This window comes from Oenanthe melanoleuca, chromosome 3 (assembly GCF_029582105.1).
Source record: "Oenanthe melanoleuca isolate GR-GAL-2019-014 chromosome 3, OMel1.0, whole genome shotgun sequence".
In the NCBI taxonomy this organism is placed as follows: Eukaryota; Metazoa; Chordata; class Aves; order Passeriformes; family Muscicapidae; genus Oenanthe; species Oenanthe melanoleuca.
In genome coordinates, this window is record NC_079336.1 from 3,125,483 (window position 1) to 3,145,934 (window position 20,452).

The 20,452-nt window shown below is 45.7% G+C and overlaps 1 protein-coding gene across 1 annotated transcript; it reads right to left on the reverse strand.

The window, feature by feature from the left end:
* Positions 1-206: 206 nt before the first annotated feature.
* LOC130251885 (interleukin-17F-like) lies at positions 207-19,188 on the reverse strand. Its single transcript, XM_056488899.1, has 4 exons — positions 19,083-19,188; positions 9,926-10,173; positions 1,823-2,067; positions 207-444 (listed from the first exon to the last, which is right to left on the reverse strand). Exons 1-4 carry the CDS (start codon positions 19,186-19,188, stop codon positions 207-209), a joined length of 837 nt encoding a protein of 278 aa, XP_056344874.1.
* Between the last annotated feature and the right edge of the window lie 1,264 nt (positions 19,189-20,452).

Sequence of the window (20,452 nt, forward strand, 5' to 3'; positions counted from 1 at the left end):
AACTTTTCAACCTGGCACATGAAGGTGTCTGGATTCTGAATCGGCAAAGTTCAAATTTTGGGGGAAAAGATTATTTTTAACCGAGCAGCCTAATTTTCAATACATTCTGATGTACCCTAGACAAATTTTATGGCTCGATTCAGCTTTTTGCAGGCTGGATCAGGCCCCTTCCACGCGAGCAAGTTCTCTTGCACCTCCATCTCCCGTCAGGCTTGGTGCTGCACCAAGGGGGTGACACAGGTGCAGCCCACGGTGACAATCCTCTTCTCCAGCCTGTAGGATTGCTGGCAGCCCCTCTGCTCCCGGCGCAGCACCAGCATCTCCTGCTGGATGGGCACGGAGTTGAGGCCGGGGTCCAGCTGTCCCTGCGGGGTCACGCACAGCGAGTGGCGGCACTCGGCGTGCGCCAGCAGCCGCGGGAAGCGGTCGTGGTCCTCGTCGATCCTGGGGGAGGCAGCACGAGAGTGTGTCTGGGGTTGTGATACAGGATGGCACAGAAATGTGTACTCTGTCCCCATCTGTTAACCCAGCTGGGGCAGTGACCCTGATCTCCTGGCACACATTATCTGCTCATGGGCCATCTTTAAACCAGCTGGGCAATCATCTTTATCTTTCCCACAGCACATCCTCCCTCCAGGAGATATCTCCTGTTCATGGCCACTGAGTCCCAGGGCATGACTGATAAAATTCCATCATCCCACTGGGAGATGCTCCAGCCAGGGGAGGAGCCAAGCCTTTCCTACCCAGAGAAAAACTGAGATTTGGAACAGCAGAGCAGCCTTTGCCACTGGATTCCAGAGGAAAACTGGACCTTTGCACATCATCCCTGGAGCTTCAGAGGAAACTGCACCTTCTCCAGGAGCACTGCTCCAGCTGAACCACATCTGCCCCTGCAGGAGGATGCAGCCACCATTGAATGGGACTGTGCCAACACCCTGACTGACTGACGGGTGTCAGCTTGGATTCTGACTCTGGCAGGGTTTGGGATTGTTCTTTGTAATACTGCATTTCTATTTTAATTTTCCTAGTAAGGAACTGCTATTCCTAATTCCCCTATCTTTGCATGAGAGCCCCTTAATTTCAAAATTATTATTTGGAGGGAGGAGTTTACATTCTTCATTTGAAAGAGAAGCTTCTGCCTTTATTGGCAGACACCTGTCCTTACAACCAGAACAGAAAGTTTCAACCCAAAGGTGTGATAGTCTGGGGGTGCATGGGCTGCCTGCTCGGGAGCCTGTGCATCCTAGGCTGTATTGCCTATGGAGGGGCAGTAGATGCTCCAAAACTGCAAATTTTTCCAAAATAAAATGTAAGCAACTAAATACTGAATATTTTTAAATGCATGGCTGCATGCAGCTGCCTTTGAAAAGCACTTGCTTCAAGCAGGCACTGACTTTGAAAGGCTGATCAGAAATTATTTGAGCTTTCCAACAAACAGACCCCAAAACCTTCAGTTCCTCCCCAATACATGAAATGTGTGGTGTTAAACCACTGTTGAATTTGGAGCAATATTAACCCTCTGAGGTATTTTTAAATGATGTTTTATGTAAAGAATACTATAGAAGATAAAGCTTTCCCCAGTATGTGAATTAATTAAATTACAAAATTCGTTTGCTTTGCCTTCTGTGTATTGCTTAGGCCATGTGGGTTTTTTTGTGCTGCTTTCTGTACTGGTTCTCTTTCAAAGAGGATTATAGGGATGTTTTGAAATTATCATATTTCCAAAATCTCTCAACTTTGAAGCACTGAAAATAGAGATGAACAATTTTTCCTTGGCCAGGGCATCCAGTGTTTTTCCAGGCCATAGGGACAGGGATCATACCTGTAATCCCACGGGGACAGAGAGCGGCTGCTGACATTCAGACTGCCTTTGGTCTCCTGGTTCGTGCTGCTGATGCTGAGGTTGACTCTCACAGTTTGGGGGAATTTTGAGTCTTTTTGGGTCAGGCATCCAGCAGATGCTTGCTTGAGGAGATTCCCTGTCTTGAGCCCAGGTTTGATCACCCTCCCCTGGGCAGGACTGCTGGCTGACAGCACGGCCAGCAGCACGAGGAGCAGGGGTCTGAGCTGGAGAGAATTGGTACATTTAGGACACAAGACAGGTGTGAAATTCATCCACAGTCAGCCTAACTGTTGGTTAAAGCCCCTAGTGCAGGTTGGAGTAATTATGGAAAAATGTGCCGTACGTCACATCCACTTTCGTTCTCATTAACTGATTCTCACAGTGCTGACAGTTATATATACACCCAGTTGTAATCTGGTTGTAATGTTAAATTATAGAAAAGAATATAATACAAAGATAGCAGAAAGGGTATAACAAAAAGAAAGACACTCTAAGGTTGAGTTTTCAATGTATTTCTTGCCTCAGAGAATGCTGTGGGAGTCCACATCACTAATGTACATTCTCATTGCTGCCTTATGAGCATTCTCACATTTTAGGTTTTTTTTAAATTATCCATTATTTAAACAAGCATTTTAAAGGTGGGTGCAGATCCCTATTCCATCTATCAGAAATTAAATAAGTCTCTGTCAAAATGGGAGAAAATAAACTCAGAATTAAAGTTCTTACCAGAGAAACGCAAAAAGTTGGAGACATCTTCTTTCCTTCTTTACTGGTTCTGATGCTTGTGCTGGGCTCTGCTGAGCTGAAGGTGTCTGGGCACATCTGATGCTGGACCTTTTATAAGGATTTCTGGGCTGTGCTAAATAATTTGGAGTAGGTGTTTTTTTCCCCCAGCCTTAACTGTGGTTTCTGACCATAACCTAAATTAAGAAGTGTATATGTATAGGTTCCATTAACACAGGTGGAATACAGGATATGTCTTAGTTCTGTGGATGATGTCATTCCTTCAGCCATGTCACTCAAATGGTGACAAAGTCACAAACATTGCAAATTTGTGGGTTTAGAGTATTCAGTTTTAAACTGGGATGCCGCAGGCACCAAACCCAAATGTCGCTGGCACAGGTTTGGATCTGTTCACTCCTTGGCTGGTCTGATGTCTTTTCACCCCAGATTGGGCAGATGTTGGACAGATGGCCACCATCAAATTTTTATCATATTTTTCCCATGGGCTGTAATTTGTCTTGATGTCTGAGGAGCAATGTCCCTGCTCAAGCTCAATTATTCTCTGAACTGGGCTACTTTTATTCATGGTTAAGCCTCAGGTGTTGATCAGAATGCTTGGTGATATTAGTGAGTTCCCAAAAGTCACTCTCCACATAGGAAAAAAAAATGAGGGAACTTTGTTTTAAGCTTGCCACCTTTTCATTTTGCTTTCATTTTCCTTCTCTTATGCTTTGAGGTGGTGTTTTGTCCCCAAGGAAAGGAGTTTGGGAAATGTGATGGATGTAATTAAACTTCCAGTTCCTAAGTTAGGGAGAGAACAGAGAGGTTCCAAAGAAACTTTGTGATGCCTGAGAGATGCAAAATGACACAAGACAGATTTTTTTTAGAGAAGCTGTGGCTGCCCCTGGATCCCTGGAAGTGTCCAAGGCCAGGCTGGACAGGGCTGGGAGCAACCTGGGATAGTGGAAGTGTCCCTGCCCATGGCAGGGGGTGGAACTGGATTATATTCAAGGTCCCATCCAACCCAAACCATTCTATGATTCTGGGATTCTATAACATCAAGTCTATTCTCTGATGTTTCTATTTTTAGGAAATACTCCCATCATTTTGCTCTGACAGTGGGGTATGAGCAGATGTGCCCCATAAAGTGACACTCAGTGTCACAGCCTTGAGCTGCTGAGCAGAGCTTTTCCCAGGTCTAATTTTAGTGTTTTTTTCTAATAAAAATGATGTGGAGGACGTACAGATTTTTTATATTTGCTTAATATTTGTACCTCAGTCCAAATTTTACTCACCTGGTGCCATCCAGAGGAGGATGCAGATAAGGGCAGAATTTAGTTTGCGGGTTCTGGGATACCCGTGACCTACATCCCCTTGCTTAAAAGATGCTGATGTTTCAGAAATTAAACGCTTATTTCGGTTTCCCTCTTCAAGTTAGAGGTGCACAGGTTAAAGGAAACACTCCCCTCAGAAGGGGTTTTCTCTCATTCCATTTACTGAAATATTCTTTCAAAGTGGGTCAGTCAAATTGCCAATTTTAGAAGCAAAATACGTTTTCGAAAGCCCGCGAGGCAGCGGAAGGTCAGGTTCACCCAGCCCGACCCTAAACTCTCTACCTTAACTGCGTCAGTGGTTTGGCTTACCTAGGCAGTTGAAAGGTGAATAGTTTAGCATTTGAACCATGATGCACCAAAACATTACAACGGCAAAAAAAAAAAAAATAATTTCCACGGTTTGTATCGAGGCACGAACGCGTTTGTTGGCGGTTGTCGTAGGCAAGATGTGAAGGTCTGAGGAAATTGAAATTTCTGATTTCAAGATTTTTTTCCAAGTTCTAAATAATCCTTTTGTAATTCTTATAGCTCTGAAGTGAAAAAAAAAATAATATTTTCCCCATGAGATTGGAAGTTACCCCATAGGATTTGTTTTTTTCTGGCACATAGATTTCTCTTAGCTAGAGATCTGGAAACTGGGACACTAAAAAAGGCTTACTGAAACAAAAAAAAAAAAAAAAAAAGCCTTTTGAAATGAAACCTACCCCTTCTCTTGGCTGTGGTGAAAGCTTTCTTGAGAGTAAGTTGCTATTTCAGTACTTTACCTGGCTGAGATTCTTCAGGCTCCCAAATCTGAGTGTGTTTGCATTAAATATAAACTTGCTGTAAATTAAAAAAGAGAACTTTACACACTTTTAAAAATTGCCATCAGTTAAGTTTGTGATACTTCTGTAAAATAAGATTGTTTTTATTTACAAGTAGGACCACATTTATTTTTTTCTTTCTTGAGAGAATGTATTTTCTTCCTTTTGAGTACATATTATAAATCCCTATAAATACAGCATCACTCTCCCTTCTACATACAAGTGTTGCATGACCCATTCTGCACTGTGGAGGTAATTTCTAGGGTCAGACTAAGCCTGAGTTTAGTGGTGATCTGTGAGAAACTCAGAATTCAAAAGAGCAAGGCTCTGAGCACTCTGATTAAACACTGATGTTTAATTTTATTTTAATTTAATTAAATCGTGCTGTGAGTGGATGGTTGGGTCAGAGATCCCTTCAAACTGGTGAAATCCAGAGAAGGGACAGGAAAATGCTCTGCAGGGATCTGGGAGAGCTGGGGGTGCTCAGCCCCGTGCTGGGTCCTGCTGAGCTGCAGTTCATTTTCCCACAGCAGCTCTCCCATTGCACTGGGAGCTGGAAAGGTGCTGGGAGCACCCCAGAGTTTTGGCTGCTGCTGGGCAGGGCTGGCTCAGCATCAGCTCTGTCCCTCCATTTCCCTCATCCAGGGCTGGGAATGGCCAAGATCCTGGGAGGGGACACAACCAGCTGCCCCCAGTGATCCAAAGGGATACTCCATAGGATGTCAGCTCAGATAAAAGCTAAGAAAAGGAGTCTTAGATCTGTTTTTTGTTATTTATGATGTTTGCCCTCCAGAGCAGTTCTCTGTGTGCTGGAGCCTTGCATCCCAGGAAGCAGCCAGACATCACCCACTGATGAGAAGTAGAGAATAAAATTATTGTTTTATTTCTCTTTGCTTGTACACAAACTTTTGGTTTTTTTATTGTAAACTGCCTAATTTCAACCCAGAAGTTGTTTCCCATCTTATTTTCTCTCCCCTCTCCATTCTGGGAAGGGGGAGTGATAGCATGGCTTGGAGAGTACTTGGTGTCCAGCCAAAACCTTGGAGAAGTGAAGGCTCTGGAGAGACTTTAAAGCCCATTCCAGAGCCTAAAGGGGCTCCAGGAGAGCTGGAGAGGGACTGGGGACAAGGGATGGAGGGACAGGACGCAGGGAATGGCTTTAAGTTGAAAGAGGACAATTGTAGATGGGATATTGGGAAGGAATTGTTCCCTGTGAGGGTGGTGAAACCCTGGCAGAGGTTTCCCAGAGAAGCTGTGGCTGCTCCTGGATCCCTGGAAGTGTCCAAGGCCAGGCTGGATGGGTTTGGATAGTGGAGGTGTCCCTGCCCATGGCAGGGGTGGAATCAGGTAATCTTTAAAGAACTTTTCCAACTCAAACCCTTCTGTGACTGTGATTAGTGGGAGCAAGACAGATGGGGTCAGAGCAATGAGGTTTTGGAGGACAGAAAAGTTATGGCTGATGAGAGGTTGATATTCTAATTGCTCTTCACATTACCTGTGAAAGCCACCCTGTGCTGAGCAGTGGGAGGATTGTATAAATACAATACACAGGACTGACATGTGCAACTACAGGCAAACTGTTTTCCCTTTAATCACTTAAGGAATTGCTAAAAGCTCTTCCATGATAGTAGCTGAATTTACTCTCTTTTTCACATTTCCCTTTTTTAAATTTTTTTAAATTATTTTTTTTATTACAAAGACTGAAATTCTAAACTGAAAAGTGCTTACACTTCCACCACAAGGAAATCCTCTTGCTGCTTCCTACACCTACAGCTCCCAAAAACCTTCATGCCATCCCTTCAGAGACACCCCCAGTGCCCTCACCTCTGCTGCCCAGGTGGTTTCCTTGGCACAGCAGCAGTGAGGGATATCAGGTATCACAGGGCTTCTGTGGTGCTGATAAGCAGCTTGTGTGAGAGACACAGAAAGCAAAGCACCCAAATGTCTCATCATCCCAGCCTGAAGTTGGTTTGCAAAGCATTCAAGCAGGGCTTGACCATATAAAGTTGCACCAGGCAAAGTTAGTCAGGTGAATGCTAATCAGAATATTAATCAGGGTGATTGCTTGTCTTTATTTTCTTTCTTTGTTTGCAGCAAAAAGAAGATTGGCAGAGGCTTTCTGCATGTTTGCAGGAGACCTTTGTTCCTTCAGGGGAGAATAAATGAGGTTTTAAACTGGATTAAGTGTTCTCATACCATGAGAGAGCCTGGATATAGCTGGTGGAAGAGCAGAGAAATGGTGGTGGGTCAAGAGGAATTATTTCCTCTCAGGAAATAATTATGAAGAGAGAGAGGAGAACAGTGTTGCTCTTAGGGTGCTCAGTAATCACCAGAGATCCTCCTTGATAATGATGCCAAAAGTATTTTGTGTGGTCAGTGTCTGCTTTTGAAAGACTGAAATAGTGAAATGGGCTGTATCAGCTTTACAGAAGTCTTCCATTTTGAATCTTTTAAATTCAAACATACAGGCATTTATATTTATTTCAAATGAGAAAAACTGGTTTCTGGGATCAATGCAGTGCTTCCTGAAAACTGTCAGTTGTGGCAATTAATGCCCAATAAAATTGCACTTTATTTCACACCCATGAATACTCTGCAGGATGTTCTGAAGGTGGATTTGATTTGCACCCTTGTTTTATTTACTGTGAGCAGGGGCTTTGCTCAGTGCAGAATTGCTGAAGGCTGTTTCCACAGTGGTTTGCACTTTAGGTCTCAAATAGACAGAAATTGGATCAATTTTTCTTCTTTCTGAAGACAGAGGAACTTGGTCATTTCTAGGAATTATTTCTTTCTTGAATTTCTTTCTGGTTATCTCATAATTGTTTGGCTGTAAAATTTAGTGGAAGAGTGTGTTTTTTCCAATTAATCAGTGTAAAAATCACGTTATCAGAGATGAAGGGAGATGAGAGAAGGTGATAGACAATCACTGAGTGTGATGTATGAAAATGCTGCTGTCTACACTCCTCTTCATTCCTGCTGGGCCAGGACTGAATCCTATGGCTGCTCTGGTCTTACAGAGCTTGTAAATCAGAGGAAGGAGTGAGATTGTCCTGCTGTGCTCATTGCATGGCAGATAAAGCTGAACCATGGTAATTTCAACATTCTGTGCTATTTCTTGCTTTCCAAAACATTCTTGGTTTTGTGAACCAAAATGGTTCATAAATTGACAAGAAAACAAAACATTTTTTTTCTCTTTTTATAAGATTATTGAACAGGGAAAGAAACTGGAATTTTGGTTCTTATTGATGCAAGGTGGTCCATTCCAGATCATCATCCAACATAATTATGAGCTTTGAGTATTCAAAAGACCTTCCCTTTGAATAGCTGTTGGTGTTTTCTATTATTTCTCATTTATGGCATGTAGGAAATCTCTGTCTGGAATATCTGGGTTCAATAATTGCTGAAATGCAGGAGGAACAGAAGATGGGGGGGATATTCTTTGCCAAGCTACCCTAATGCAAAGGATGCTTACCAAGAGGGAGCATCACACCAAGAAGCTAAATTTTAATTTCTGTCTTGTTTTGCACATTTTATTTTCCTCATGTTATTGAGCAAATAGATCAGGTTCTTTTTCCCCCACTCATATTTTTGACAAGATTTCTCTGGGGTACTTGGCAGAACAGTTGGCTGAAATCTCTTTTACTTTTTGAATCGTGGGACTATTTCCACTTATGTCCTGGTTCTCCAGGGTTTTCTTTTTATTTTGGGGTTTGCTCTGCCCACTGTTGGGAGGCTCTGGGGATCCACAGCCCAGTGCTGTGCTCTGCAGGTGTTCTTTGCATTGATGTGGTGCTGAGCAAACCCAGGTTGTGTGGAGGGGCTGTGCAGTGAGGTGTTAAAAATCCCCTTTTGACTCATTTCCAGGTAAAACTGAGAGCAGTTTACATCAAATGCTCAGAAAGCTCTGGGGATTTAGGACTGGAATGGGGAATCTTGGTGGTTAAGATCCATGAACTGTCAGGGATGACACAATCCTTACCCAGGATGAATTAATTGTGTATCTGGAGTGAAAGGGAACCTGGGGGATAGAGTCATGGAATGGTTTGGGTTGGAAGGGACCTTAAAGCCCATCTCATTTCAACCCCTGAAATGGGCAGGGACACCTTCCTCTATCCCAGATTTCCCAAACTCTGTTCAGCCTGCCCTTGGACACTTCTAGGGATGGGGCAGCCACAGCTTCACCTGTGCCAGGTTCTCACCACCCTTGGAACAGTTTATCTCTTGACCTGAATTTCCTAAACCTTCTAGACTCAGGAGCCTTTTGTGTGTCTGGGTTTTCCAATTGACATAGCTGAAAAAAATGAAGTTGTGCTCCATTGCATCTGGGAAGATGTGCACTTTCTGTCCTTAACAGAGATCCAAAATGCTTTGGAACAGATTGATGCCACTCCTCATTCTGCTGCATCCATGCTCTTTCCTCCCCATCCATCCAGCAAAACAGTGTCATGGATGATACACATAAAAAAAACTTGTTTTGGTATGCATTTGTTAATTTATTTATTAACAGCTTTGAAATTTTTTTTGGTGGGGTGAAAATGGGAAACAACCAGCTGAGCTGAATGTCTGAAGTTAAACATCTGAATTCATTGCCTGGCTCAGAGAACAGGTCAGCAAAGCCATTTTCAAGTTGTTTGGCTGTTTTTCTTTGTTAGCTGCAGTGTGGTGTGGGTGGGAAGATTCAGAAGATCCCTCTCACAGAGATGTGTGGATGAATGAATATGGATTAACTGATGTCAAAAACCTTTGCTGTGCAGATTATGGTTATTTATAGCTCCTTTTTGCATTAAATAAGTAAGAAAGACACTTGGACACAGAGAGTTTTCGTGTTGCCCATGTTTTTTATGATTTTTTAAAAAAATAATTTAATCTCAGATTACTTGGACTGGCAGTGCTCAGCAAAAGGTGGGGTGTTGATGCAAGTTTGATAGGGAAAGGAAATAAAGATGGTTGTGGCTCTGCAGATCCACATTGACTTAGAAATCTGCTGAATGTTTGAGAGCCAACAGCTTTGTATGTGATATTTTGAGCTCTGGTAATCATGGAATGTTTTTTGGGTTGGAAGGGACCTTAAAGCTCAATCATTCCACCCTCCTGCTGTGGGCACCTTCCACTGAACCAGGCTACTCCAACCCCACCCAACCTGGCCTGGAACACTTCCAGGGATGAAGGAAAAGCTGGAGTAGCCCTGCTTGAGTGATGAAAACCAAAAGCCTTTCCCAGACCTGTCCAGGTGCCTCATCCCCAGGCGCGCCCCCGGAGACGTGCGGAGCCGGGGCAGATCCATCGGGGAGGAAGGGCTGGTGGGGCTGAGCTGGGGCACAGGGAGGCAAACCTCCCTGCCTTGGTGTTTTCCACACTGCTATAGCTGGTTGAAGGGGACCAAACCTCCCAGGAAGACGGGCTTGGTTCCGTTTGACCAGCCAGAGCAGAGCATAGCTCCGGATCACAGCTCGGCTCTGCTGCTCCCGACCTGGGGAAGAGAGGCTTGTAAGGACAGGGCAGAAGGCAATCCTCCCCAGTTAATTACAGCTGTACTGACTGCAGAGCAGTGGGAACAGCCTGGGCTGCCCAGTGAGGCTGGGTGTTATAAAAGTGTGGGCTGGCTGGCCATGAGTTGGAGTTTGAGACCCAGAGTTGTCTGCTGGAGTTTGGGATGGAGTCTGCTGGAGATTGGGTTGGAGTCTGATGGAGATTGGGTTGGAGTCTGATGGAGATTGGGTTGGAGTCTGATGGAGTTTGGGTTGGAGTCTGCTGGAGATTGGGATGGAGTCTGCTGGAGTTTGGGATGGAGTCTGCTGGAGATTGGGTTGGAGTCTGATGGAGTTTGGGATGGAGTCTGATGGAGATTGGGTTGGAGTCTGATGGAGTTTGGGTTGGAGTCTGCTGGAGATTGGGATGGAGTCTGCTGGAGTTTGGGATGGAGTTTGGGATGGAGTTTGGGATGGAGTTTGGGATGGATTCTGCTGGCTGTGCTGTGAGGAGGAAAGGAAATGTGGGCTCACAAGGTAAGGAGATTCTCTGTGAGAGACAGGCAGGGTTAGGTGGGTGGGTAAGGGACAGGTTGGGTTAGCTGGTCATGAAGAAGGGAACTTGCAGAGAGGACAGAAGGAGTCAGTGCTGGTGGAGCTGCCAATGAGGGAAGGAGTCAGAGTTGCCTGGAAGAAGTCCACTGAAAGAAGGCATGAAGAGTTTTCAATAATGGACTGGTGTTGGTGCCAGTTGTGTCCATCTCAACATCATTATTATACTGGCCTGCAATGGGACGTGTGAGACAGGGGACATGAGGACTGACCTCTGCTCAGAGGGAGAGGAGGGGGGTGCAGCACTTATGGCAGCACCCTAGGAGACCTCAGCACTCTCCATAGAGTCCTGGCATGGTTTGTGTTGGGAGGGACCTTAAAGATCATCTTGTTCCATGAGGCACCTTCATCCAGCTCTTTCCTTCCTGCTTCTTCCTCTTCTCCTATCCTCCCTCCCATTCTTTTTCTTCTTTTTATTTTTTTTAAATTATTTTTTAAATAGTGAAAAAAAGGGAAAGTGGGAGGGAGGAAAGGCCCCTCCTTTGTGCATTGAAGGGAAGTCACCTGCCAGTTGTCAGTCAGCACTTTTCAGAGCCACCCTGAGCCCTCCAGCTGTACCTGCAGCCTCAGCAAGGAGACAGCTGCCAGGGACCACGAGCAGCAGGGCATGGGCAGCTTCCAAACAGGACAAAAGCAACATTTTTCCAACCCTGTGCACAGGCCCCTTTCCATGTGCATGTGGTTTCTTGGGGACTTAGAGCTGTTGAATCATTAAGGTCAGGAAAAGCCTCTCAGATTTTCTAGTCCAAGTGACTTGATTCATTTTTCTCTTAAAAAAATTTTTTAGGAGGGGGTTTTCCCTCTTTCTCTCTCTCTTTTTTTTTTTTTTTTAAATTCTCTTTTGTCTTTTCACTGCTCAATGTTGGGAGAAATATTAATTTGAGTAACCTCTGCACTCCTGTGCTTGCTTCATACTTTCTCTTTGTTCATTGGGGTATTCATTAGCAAGGGAAGCATCAGCAACTTAAATGTGATATTCCCAATGGAAACATCCACCTTACTGCCAAAGAAACACCTCCTGCAAGCTTCCAGTCACAAAATTCACTTCACAATCTGCCCCATCAGCACTAGAATGTTGCAAATGTGACAAAATTTGGGAAGAATTAGAGTTTTTTACCTTTTATAACCAGAATAAGAAGGGAAGAACAGAGTAAAAACAGTGCCCTTGACCCCCCTGACAGGCTGCAATTTTTCCCAAACCTTAGCCCTGTGTTTAGGTTATTTCTTCTCCTGTGTCCTTGCCAGTGTGTGTGTGTCTGTAACTCAATCCTGGCCTGTGCTGTGCAGGAGGAGTCACTGCTGATCCCAGCTCTGGCAGAACAGGCTGGGAACAGCTGCAGAAAGTGAGTAAGGGATGGGATTCCACTGCAGGGTTAACCCCCAAATTTATGCACTCAGTCAAGGCTGGGACAGGCTCAGCTGGCCAGCAGAAGTTTGGCTCCATTTGCCAGGAGCCACAGGTAGTGAGGGACAGGCTGTGTGATGTGCAGGTGTGGCACAGAGCTGAAGAAAGGCACTGGAAGCCATTCTCAGGCTGTCTCCAAGGGCACTGGGACATCCTTTTTGGCAGCTGAATAAAGTCCACAGTGCCACAGGCTGCAACAGGTTTTCATCACCACAGAGATGAAGAGCCCACCAGGTTGGGTTTGAGACATGGACAGTGGGTTGGTCAGCAAAGTCAAGGAAGGAATTCACATCCCTGCCTGCTCATTCCACTGGGTGCCTTTTTGGCTTAGTTTTTATGAATAGAGCCATGGAATGGTTTGGGTTAGAAAGGAACATTAAGGACCATTCAATTCCCATCCCCTGCCATGCCCAGGGACACCTTCCACTATCCCAGACTGCTCCAAGCTCATCCAGCCTGGCCTTGGACACTGCCAGGGATCCAGGAGCAGCCACAGCTTCTCTGGGCACCCTGTGCCAGGGCCTCCCCACCCTCCCAGGGAACAATTCCTTCCCAATATCCCATCCATCCCTGTGTCTGTCCCTCCATCCCTTGTCCCCAGTCCCTCTCCAGCTCTCCTGGAGCCCCTTCAGGCTCTGCAAGGGGCTCTGAGCTCTCCCTGGATCCTTCTCTTCTCCAGGTGAGCACCCCCAGCTCTCCCAGCCTGGCTCACAGCAGAGGAGCTCCAGCTCTTGGAGCATCTCTGTGATCTCCTCTGGACTCTCTCCAGCAGCTCCACATCCCTTTAATGCTGGGCTCCAGGGCTGGAGCAGCTCTGCAGGTGGGGTCTCACCTGGTCAGGGCAGAATCCCCTCCCTTGGCCTGCTGGCATCAAGATTCAGCTCAGAAGGAAAAAAAAAATTTTTTTCTCTGCTCAATTTCTCTTTTGTATTACCATAACCCAGGAGCTGGCTCTGTGCAAGAAGGACAGGATAAATAATGGTTTGACAAGCTCTTTCCTGAATTACATCTCGGAGACCGCAGGGCCTGGGTCAGATGCAGCAGCCCTGGCTTTGATTCAGACTGAAATTTTGCAAAGCATCTTGGTGGCTGAGGAACATAAATGTCATTGGTTTCAGGGTCTATATTGGTACATTTATAGTGCTGAGGTGCAGGCACAGGAACTCAGTGGTTTCTGCTGTGTTTAGCACAGTTGCTGGCACAGTTTTGACCTGTGTCAACTGGGACTGACCCTAACAGATCCTAAGCTCAGCTTTGCTGTTAGAACTGGTCAAGGGCCATTCCCTGTCAGGAGTTTGAAGATGATTAAGTTGTGAACATTAATTACTGAAACATACATATGGTTTTTAGGCTTCTAACTAGATCAGGTTTGTTAAGGGTATTTTGGGGTGGAACTCCTAAAATTTCCCATGGGAAGTGAAAGTCTGAAAACCTTTCAGACTAAAGCCTTAATGATAAGAAAAATTGCTTAAAAAAAAAAAAATCCTAAATTATTTTTTAAAATAAATCCAGACTGAAATCTGCCTTGAGTTTTGAATATTTGGCTTATAGTGGAAGAAAGTAATTAATGAGAAATGGTTTGAACTCTTTAGCTCCACATAACAGGATCTTGAGGGTATCCTGGAGACATCCAGGACATCTCCAGGCTGTCCTACAGGGGTTAAAGGCACTGAGCTCATTGCTGGACAATGATGTTAGAACAAAGTGTTAAACAGTGCTCAGAGGAGGAAGGGACATTTGTGACATGGCAGGACTGTCCTGAGTTATGAAAATACAGATTTAGGAAAAAAAAATCCCACTGTTTTCAGCAAGGCTGTGTGCCTGCTTAGCCCCACAGTGTGATGGTAATTAGGAGGGGAGTTCCTGCAGCCTGCCCTGTTACTGTACTGGGGCACTGCAATTAATTAACCTTCAGCAGCCCACCACAGCAATTCCTGTGCCTGCAGCATTCACTTTAACCCCATTAAAGAAGATCTTGTTATGAATGACTGGGAGCAAAGAGGAGAATTTTGTGACATCTGGATCATACTCAGTTTTGGTCCTCACAAGTCAGTCATACCCAGTGCTTTTTAATTCTTCCTCTGTGTCACTTAATCCAAAGTGTTTTCCACCAGCTGAGAATGGATGGCAACATGAAATAGAGTAGATTTAGATTATATATTGGGAAGAAACTCTTTGCTGTGAGGGTAGGGAGGTCCTGGCACAGGTTGCAGAGAAGCTGTGGCTGCCCCTGGATCCCTGGAAGTGTCCAAGGCCAGGTTGGATAGAGGAAGGTGTTGGAAGTAGATGAGCTTTAAGGTCCCCAAACCATTCTGTGAATTATTGATGCTCTCTGGGATATAGTGATTTTCAGAAAGGTCTTGAAAGGCACCTTCAATATGGTGTGAATATTATTTGGATTGGGTGAAACTCACAGTTTACTTACTGCATGCTTTTTCCAGTGAAAGATGAATATATCCTGTTTATCAAATCTACATGGATTCAGGAATTTGCAGCCTTGTTCAGATCCCTATGTGCCCTATGTGGCTGCTGAGGGCACTGTAGAGTGAATATCACCTGCCTGGCTCTACAGGACAAAGTCAAATTCAGATAAAATGCAGTTCCAGGAAATCTCTGGGCTCCTGGCAGTTGCTGGGAGCAGAGGACACGGGTGATGTCTCCCTGAAACCACACACTTCCTTACATTCCATAGCAGCCTGATCCATATGGGGATATAAAGAAGCATGTCATCTCATAAGAGAAGTCAGGATTGTGCCTCCTGGCCAGCAGGAGCTCTCCATCCTCCACCCCTGCAGGGGTAATGCTGCTCCTCAAATGTGTTTGAGTCTGCTTCCTCCTTGAAAAATCAGTGACACCACAACCCTTGTAATCTCCCTGGAGCCTTTTGGGATGTTTTAGAGGGACATTTTCAGGTGGCTCTGATTTTTTCCAGTGCCTGTGTGCCCGCAAACATTCCTGTGTGTGCCTCTGCACAGTGCTGGAGGCTGGAATCTTGTGGAATGAGATGCTGGAGAAGGTCCTGGACTTGTTTTGACAGCCCTGAAATCCTAAAAAACTAAAGTTTTCTGTAAAAAAAAAAATTCACAGGAGTGAGAGGTGATAGAGTGCATTCTTTCCTTTCACTTTATCATTATTATTTGTATTGAGGCAGGACCTGGAGGACCTGCCTGAGCAGAGGAGTTGCTCATACACACAGAGGGATGTGGTTCCTGACAGCAGCTCAGCAGAACCTGGCCTGGGGACCAGAACCAAGCCCAAGAGTCACACTCAGAGTGGTTTGGGTCAGAAGGAGCTGGAGGGCTCAAAGCAGGAGCAGCTTACACCAGGCTGCTCAGCACCATGTCTAGTTGAGCTTGAATCCCCCCAAGGATGGAGTTCCCTCAGTTTTTTGGGGTCTGCCTCCTGGAGTTTGATCAAGCTGATGGTGAAAAACCTGTTTGGTGATGTCTAAGTGGAATTTCCTCTGTTCCAACTTGTGTGGTGCCCTGGTGCACCTTTGAGAGCAGCCTGTCACGGTATGGAGAGCAGGATGTGGGTGAATTTCTACATTTAATGATAGAAGTGAACAGCAAAGTATCCTAATATCCCTTCTTATAGTAATCCTTGTTTCATCCTCAGTAGGGCTGGCACCCTCAGGGGTGCTCAAAGGGAGTTATGGCCATGTTTGGGAAACTGGTTGGAATAAATTTTTTCATGGAGAAGATTCACAAAGATGATTTATTTCTAAGTGGGAGCTTCTCTGAGGATGGAAAAGGGGAGAGAATACCTAAGTTTCTAACACACAACCCGTCCACACAAGTGCATAGGACAGGAAAAGAAAACAAGCCTTTCTCTCAGGTTTTCTCTTCCTAAAGAGCCAAAAGACCAAGGAATTATTTCAGGTGAGGAGAAGCAGTAAAATCAGGGTGGGAATAACCCCAAGCTTTGAAGGAAACACAAATCCTGTTTGAAGGCAGGCCCTGGTGAGGGCCAGCACAGGCTCCAGGGCACAGAGCAGCACTGAACACACTGCTCAGGGGCTCCAGCTCTCCCTGGATCTTGGTTCCCCCCCCCAGCTTTGCTGTCACCTTCCAGGTATTTCATTGTGCTGGAGAAGATGGGTCAGAGTCTCTGCCCATGCCTGCAGGGCTCTCCATCCTCCCCTGTGGCAGAGGTGCTCCCCTGCCTGATGCTACTTCAGGAAATACCAATTTTGCCAAGTCCCCCAGTGTCTGACATTGCTGATTTTTCACTTCTCACACTCAGCCACTTGGATTTCTCTGCCCCTATAATTTCCCCCTGTCAGCTGTTCAGATCTGTGTCAGTACCTGGTGTAATGGTGTCTGCAGAATGGTTTAGGGTGGAAATCCATCCCATGGCATTGCTTGTCCTAATGCTCAGCTGGGGCAATGGATTTACAGACTGAAGAGTGTAAAAATTACTCAAATTTATTTTCACCTAAAAACTTCAGGATTCTGATATTGTACATGCTGCTCTAAGTAATTTTGCTTGTACTAAAATCCCTATTGGCTGCAGTGAAGGGATGAATGGCTTTTGGGGGAAATTGTTTGTCTTCAAGCCAAATGAAGATTTTCTTCGTGGTTTTTAGAGAAATTCATGGCAGGGTATTTCACATAGTCATTATTCCAGTAACCTCAGTACTTGATCAAACAAATTAATGCAAATTCTACAAAAAGAAATGAGTCATGCAGTGACACAGAGAATTATATTGTTTAAAAGTTCCCAGATAATGGATTCAGAGTGATTAATGAGGAAACAGACTTACATTTGGTTACTGGGAAGATCCTTGATCCCAACCATGTAGGTAGGTAAATATTTCTTATTTATGTATGCTATTCTGGTCCAATCTGTAGACTGAGATTTTAAAATCTTATGCTGGTATAAATGGGAATTTATTGATGATGTTAAAACTCAATTGGAGCAATATTTGTGTTAAATAATTGAATGGAACAACTTGGGCTGCTGCAGTAAGGATTCACTAAGTTGGATTTCCAGACCAACTCTCCCAAGATTTATAAACCAGGAAGAATGAAGAAATGAGGATTAGGAAATTATGGCTAAATAATTAGAAATTAAAGAGCTGGCTGGGACAGACACTTGAGTACAAGGGCAGGATTGGCCATAAAAGCCAGGAAGGAAAAGAAGGAAGTCAGTAGGATATAAATGCATCCATTTACAGCCAGCATCTCTCTTTTTTGCCCACCCTGGAATATTATATTCCTTGTGAGCAGCAGACATGCAAACTAAGAGCCAACAGCCATTGTCTGCACCAAAAGACATCTCACATGAGGCAAAAACTCATAACTCATGTAGAGATTTTCTTGTCTCTTCTGCAACTTTTCTGTGGGCAAGTCAGTCAGGCTAACATTTTAGCCTTGTGAGCCAAATTAGTTATCTCAGGGGAGATTTTTGAAGCAGAGTTTCATCTTAACCCTGTCTTAACCACACCCTCCAGGAAGCTTAAATCTCAAGAAATCAAGTTTGCATCTGTCTGCAAAATATTGCCTTTATCTAACCAGAGACTATATTTAGGCCCTTGGGTTTTGGAGAAGTTTCAAGAAGTTTCAAGAGCCTGTTTCTTTTTTTTTTTTTTTTTTTTTTTTACTCTGGTGGGGTTTCATGGGAGAGTCTCAAAGTTTATTGAGCTTACTCCATAAATGGTAAATAAATACTCAATAAATGGTTCTCTGCCTCAGTGGGAATAAGGGCTCAGTGAGCATCTCTGAAGCATCACCCAGTCCCAGTGTGCTGACATTTAATTCCTCTAAAAAGTGAGGCATGAAGGAGAAAATAAATGAGTTGCCCAAGGCTATTTAGAAGGACTCTGTCAGAATCACCAGCAGTAAGGTTCCTGTCCATCCTGCTCACCTCCTTGTTAGAACTTCTCACAGTTTTATTTCACTATAAGAAGATATTAATGTTATAGCTCTCTAAGTTATATTTTCTATTTTATCTGGTGATTTTAAACCACGAGTGTGTCCAGAGAGGGCTGCCTCTCTGTGTGACTCCACAAGGGACCAGGGCTCCAATGCTCATCATTTAAATTCCTCACTGAAGAGTCTGAGGGTAATGAGGGTGATTTGGACCTCTGTATAGGTCTGTACTCCTGATTTTCCATTATGAAATGGAGAAAGCACCTTACTGTCCAGTAATCATTAAATAAAATTAAATAAATCAAAAATTATGTGGGGATAGCATAGTTCAACAGCTGGACATGGTGACAGGGAGTGGGAACCTGCTGGCCACCACTTACTTCAAGGTGAGAATTAAAATCAGAACATTTCCCCTGGAAGGTTCATCACTGGGCACCCTTTGCAGTCAAAGGAGGCTCCTTGGGAGCAATCTGAGATTGCAGAGCTCCCCAGGGATGAAACTGTCCCACTCACAGCTCCTCCTCAGCAGCCCCTGTACCCCCTCTGAAGGGTTGACTGGTGAGAAGAGGGACCAGCCCAACAGGGCCCCAAACACCAACCCTGCTGCCCTTGAGAACAAAACCCTGGGTTTGAAGATGCTCCTGAAGATCAAACACATCCCTGGGGTTGGTTTGTCCACAGCCAAGAGCCTGGACACACCCACTGTGAGAGGAGGCTCCAATAGCATAGATTATTATTATTATTATTATTATTATTATTATTATTATTATTATTATCACACCCACAGATTATTGCATCCAGGCAGAGGGGTCTGATCCCTGGGAATTTGCTAATGAGTCTGGGGCCCATGAGGACATCACCTCACCTCCTCTCCCTTTTCCATCCAGGCATCTTTTGCCCTGCCCTGAGTTCCTCCTTTTCACAGCCCTGGATGTGAGGTACTGCCTGTGCATTCCAGGCTTGGCCATAAATCTTACACAGAGGAGGCATTACATTAGAAAAAGAAAATTGCAGACATTACCTTCAGCAAAGGAGCAGTTGGTCCCTTCATCCTCCTCTCCTGGGTCCTTTGTGGCACCCCAGGGGTGTTGTCTGGGCTGGCATCTCCAGCCAGGGCTGGGGTTCATCCTTTCCAAGGTTTCTCTGAGGAAGCAGGAGCTGGGGTGGTCAGAAGTGCTCTCCAGCAGGCAGCCTGTGCATGGGGCTGCCCAAAAGTCTCTTGAAGCAGCTGATGGTACTGACCTCTGTGTGTGTGAGTGTGATTGGGGATTTGGGCATTTCCCCCTCTCCCACACTCCTCTACACCAATGCTTCATTTTTTCTCCCTTTTCCCTATTAATACCCATGTTATACTCCCCTCCCTTCCCTCAGTTTTTTACCAGCTGGGCTCATTTCCCCCCACATCACCTCAGCATCTTCTCTAAAGGTTTTCCATCAGTATTCCTCTCTCCTCCTGCTCAGGGCAGGGCAGTCTCCAGCCGTGCTGGCTCGGGGCTGTTCTCCACTCTCCCTCTCCATCCCGAGGATGCTCTCCCACCCCTTCTCGTCCCTGTCCTGCATCCCGAGGATGCTCTCCCATCCCCTCTGGCCCTGGGCTGTTCTCCACTCGCTCTCTCCATGCCGAGGATGCTCTCCCGTCCCCGCTGGTCCCTGTCCTGCATCCCGAGGATGCTCTCCCATCCCTGCTGGCCCGGGGCTGTTCTCCACTCGCCCTCTCCATCCCGAGGATGTTCTCCCATCCCTGCTGGCCCTCGGCTGTTCTCTCCACTCGCCCTCTCCATTCCTGGGATGCTCTCCCATCCCTGTCGGTCCCTACCCTGCATCCCGAGGATGCTCTCCCATCCCCGCTGGTCCCTGTCCTGCATCCCGAGGATGCTCTCCCATCCCCGCTGGTCCCTGGGCGTTCTCCACTCGCTCTCTCCATCCCGAGGATGCTCTCCCGTCCCCGCTGCTCCCTGCCCTGCCCGCCGGTCCCGTCCCTTTTGTATCGCCCATCCCCGGGGCCAGCCCGCCCCGTGGCCCTGTGGCCACACCTGCCCGTGTCCTTTAGAGCCCGTGGCCCTCGCCGGTCCCGCTGTGCGCCTCCATCACCCGCTGACAGCGGCGGGGTGAGTGACACCGCCTCAGCTGTCCCGGGACGGGACGGGCGCATTCCGCCGCTTTATCCCTTTTTTCCGATGCTGTAACTCAGTCCTGCCAGGAAAAAAAAAAAAAAAAAGTCGCACCAAAGATTTTTATTATTTCCAGAATAAAGGCACTAACTGCAGGTACAGCAGTTTTGTCTTTTAATGGCCAGAGGGCTGCAGGAGGAGGAGGAGGGAGCTGGGTTTGGAGTTTGGAGCTGGTCCAAAATCCTGATGGGCTCTTTGCTCAGAGGAACTGGGATTTGGT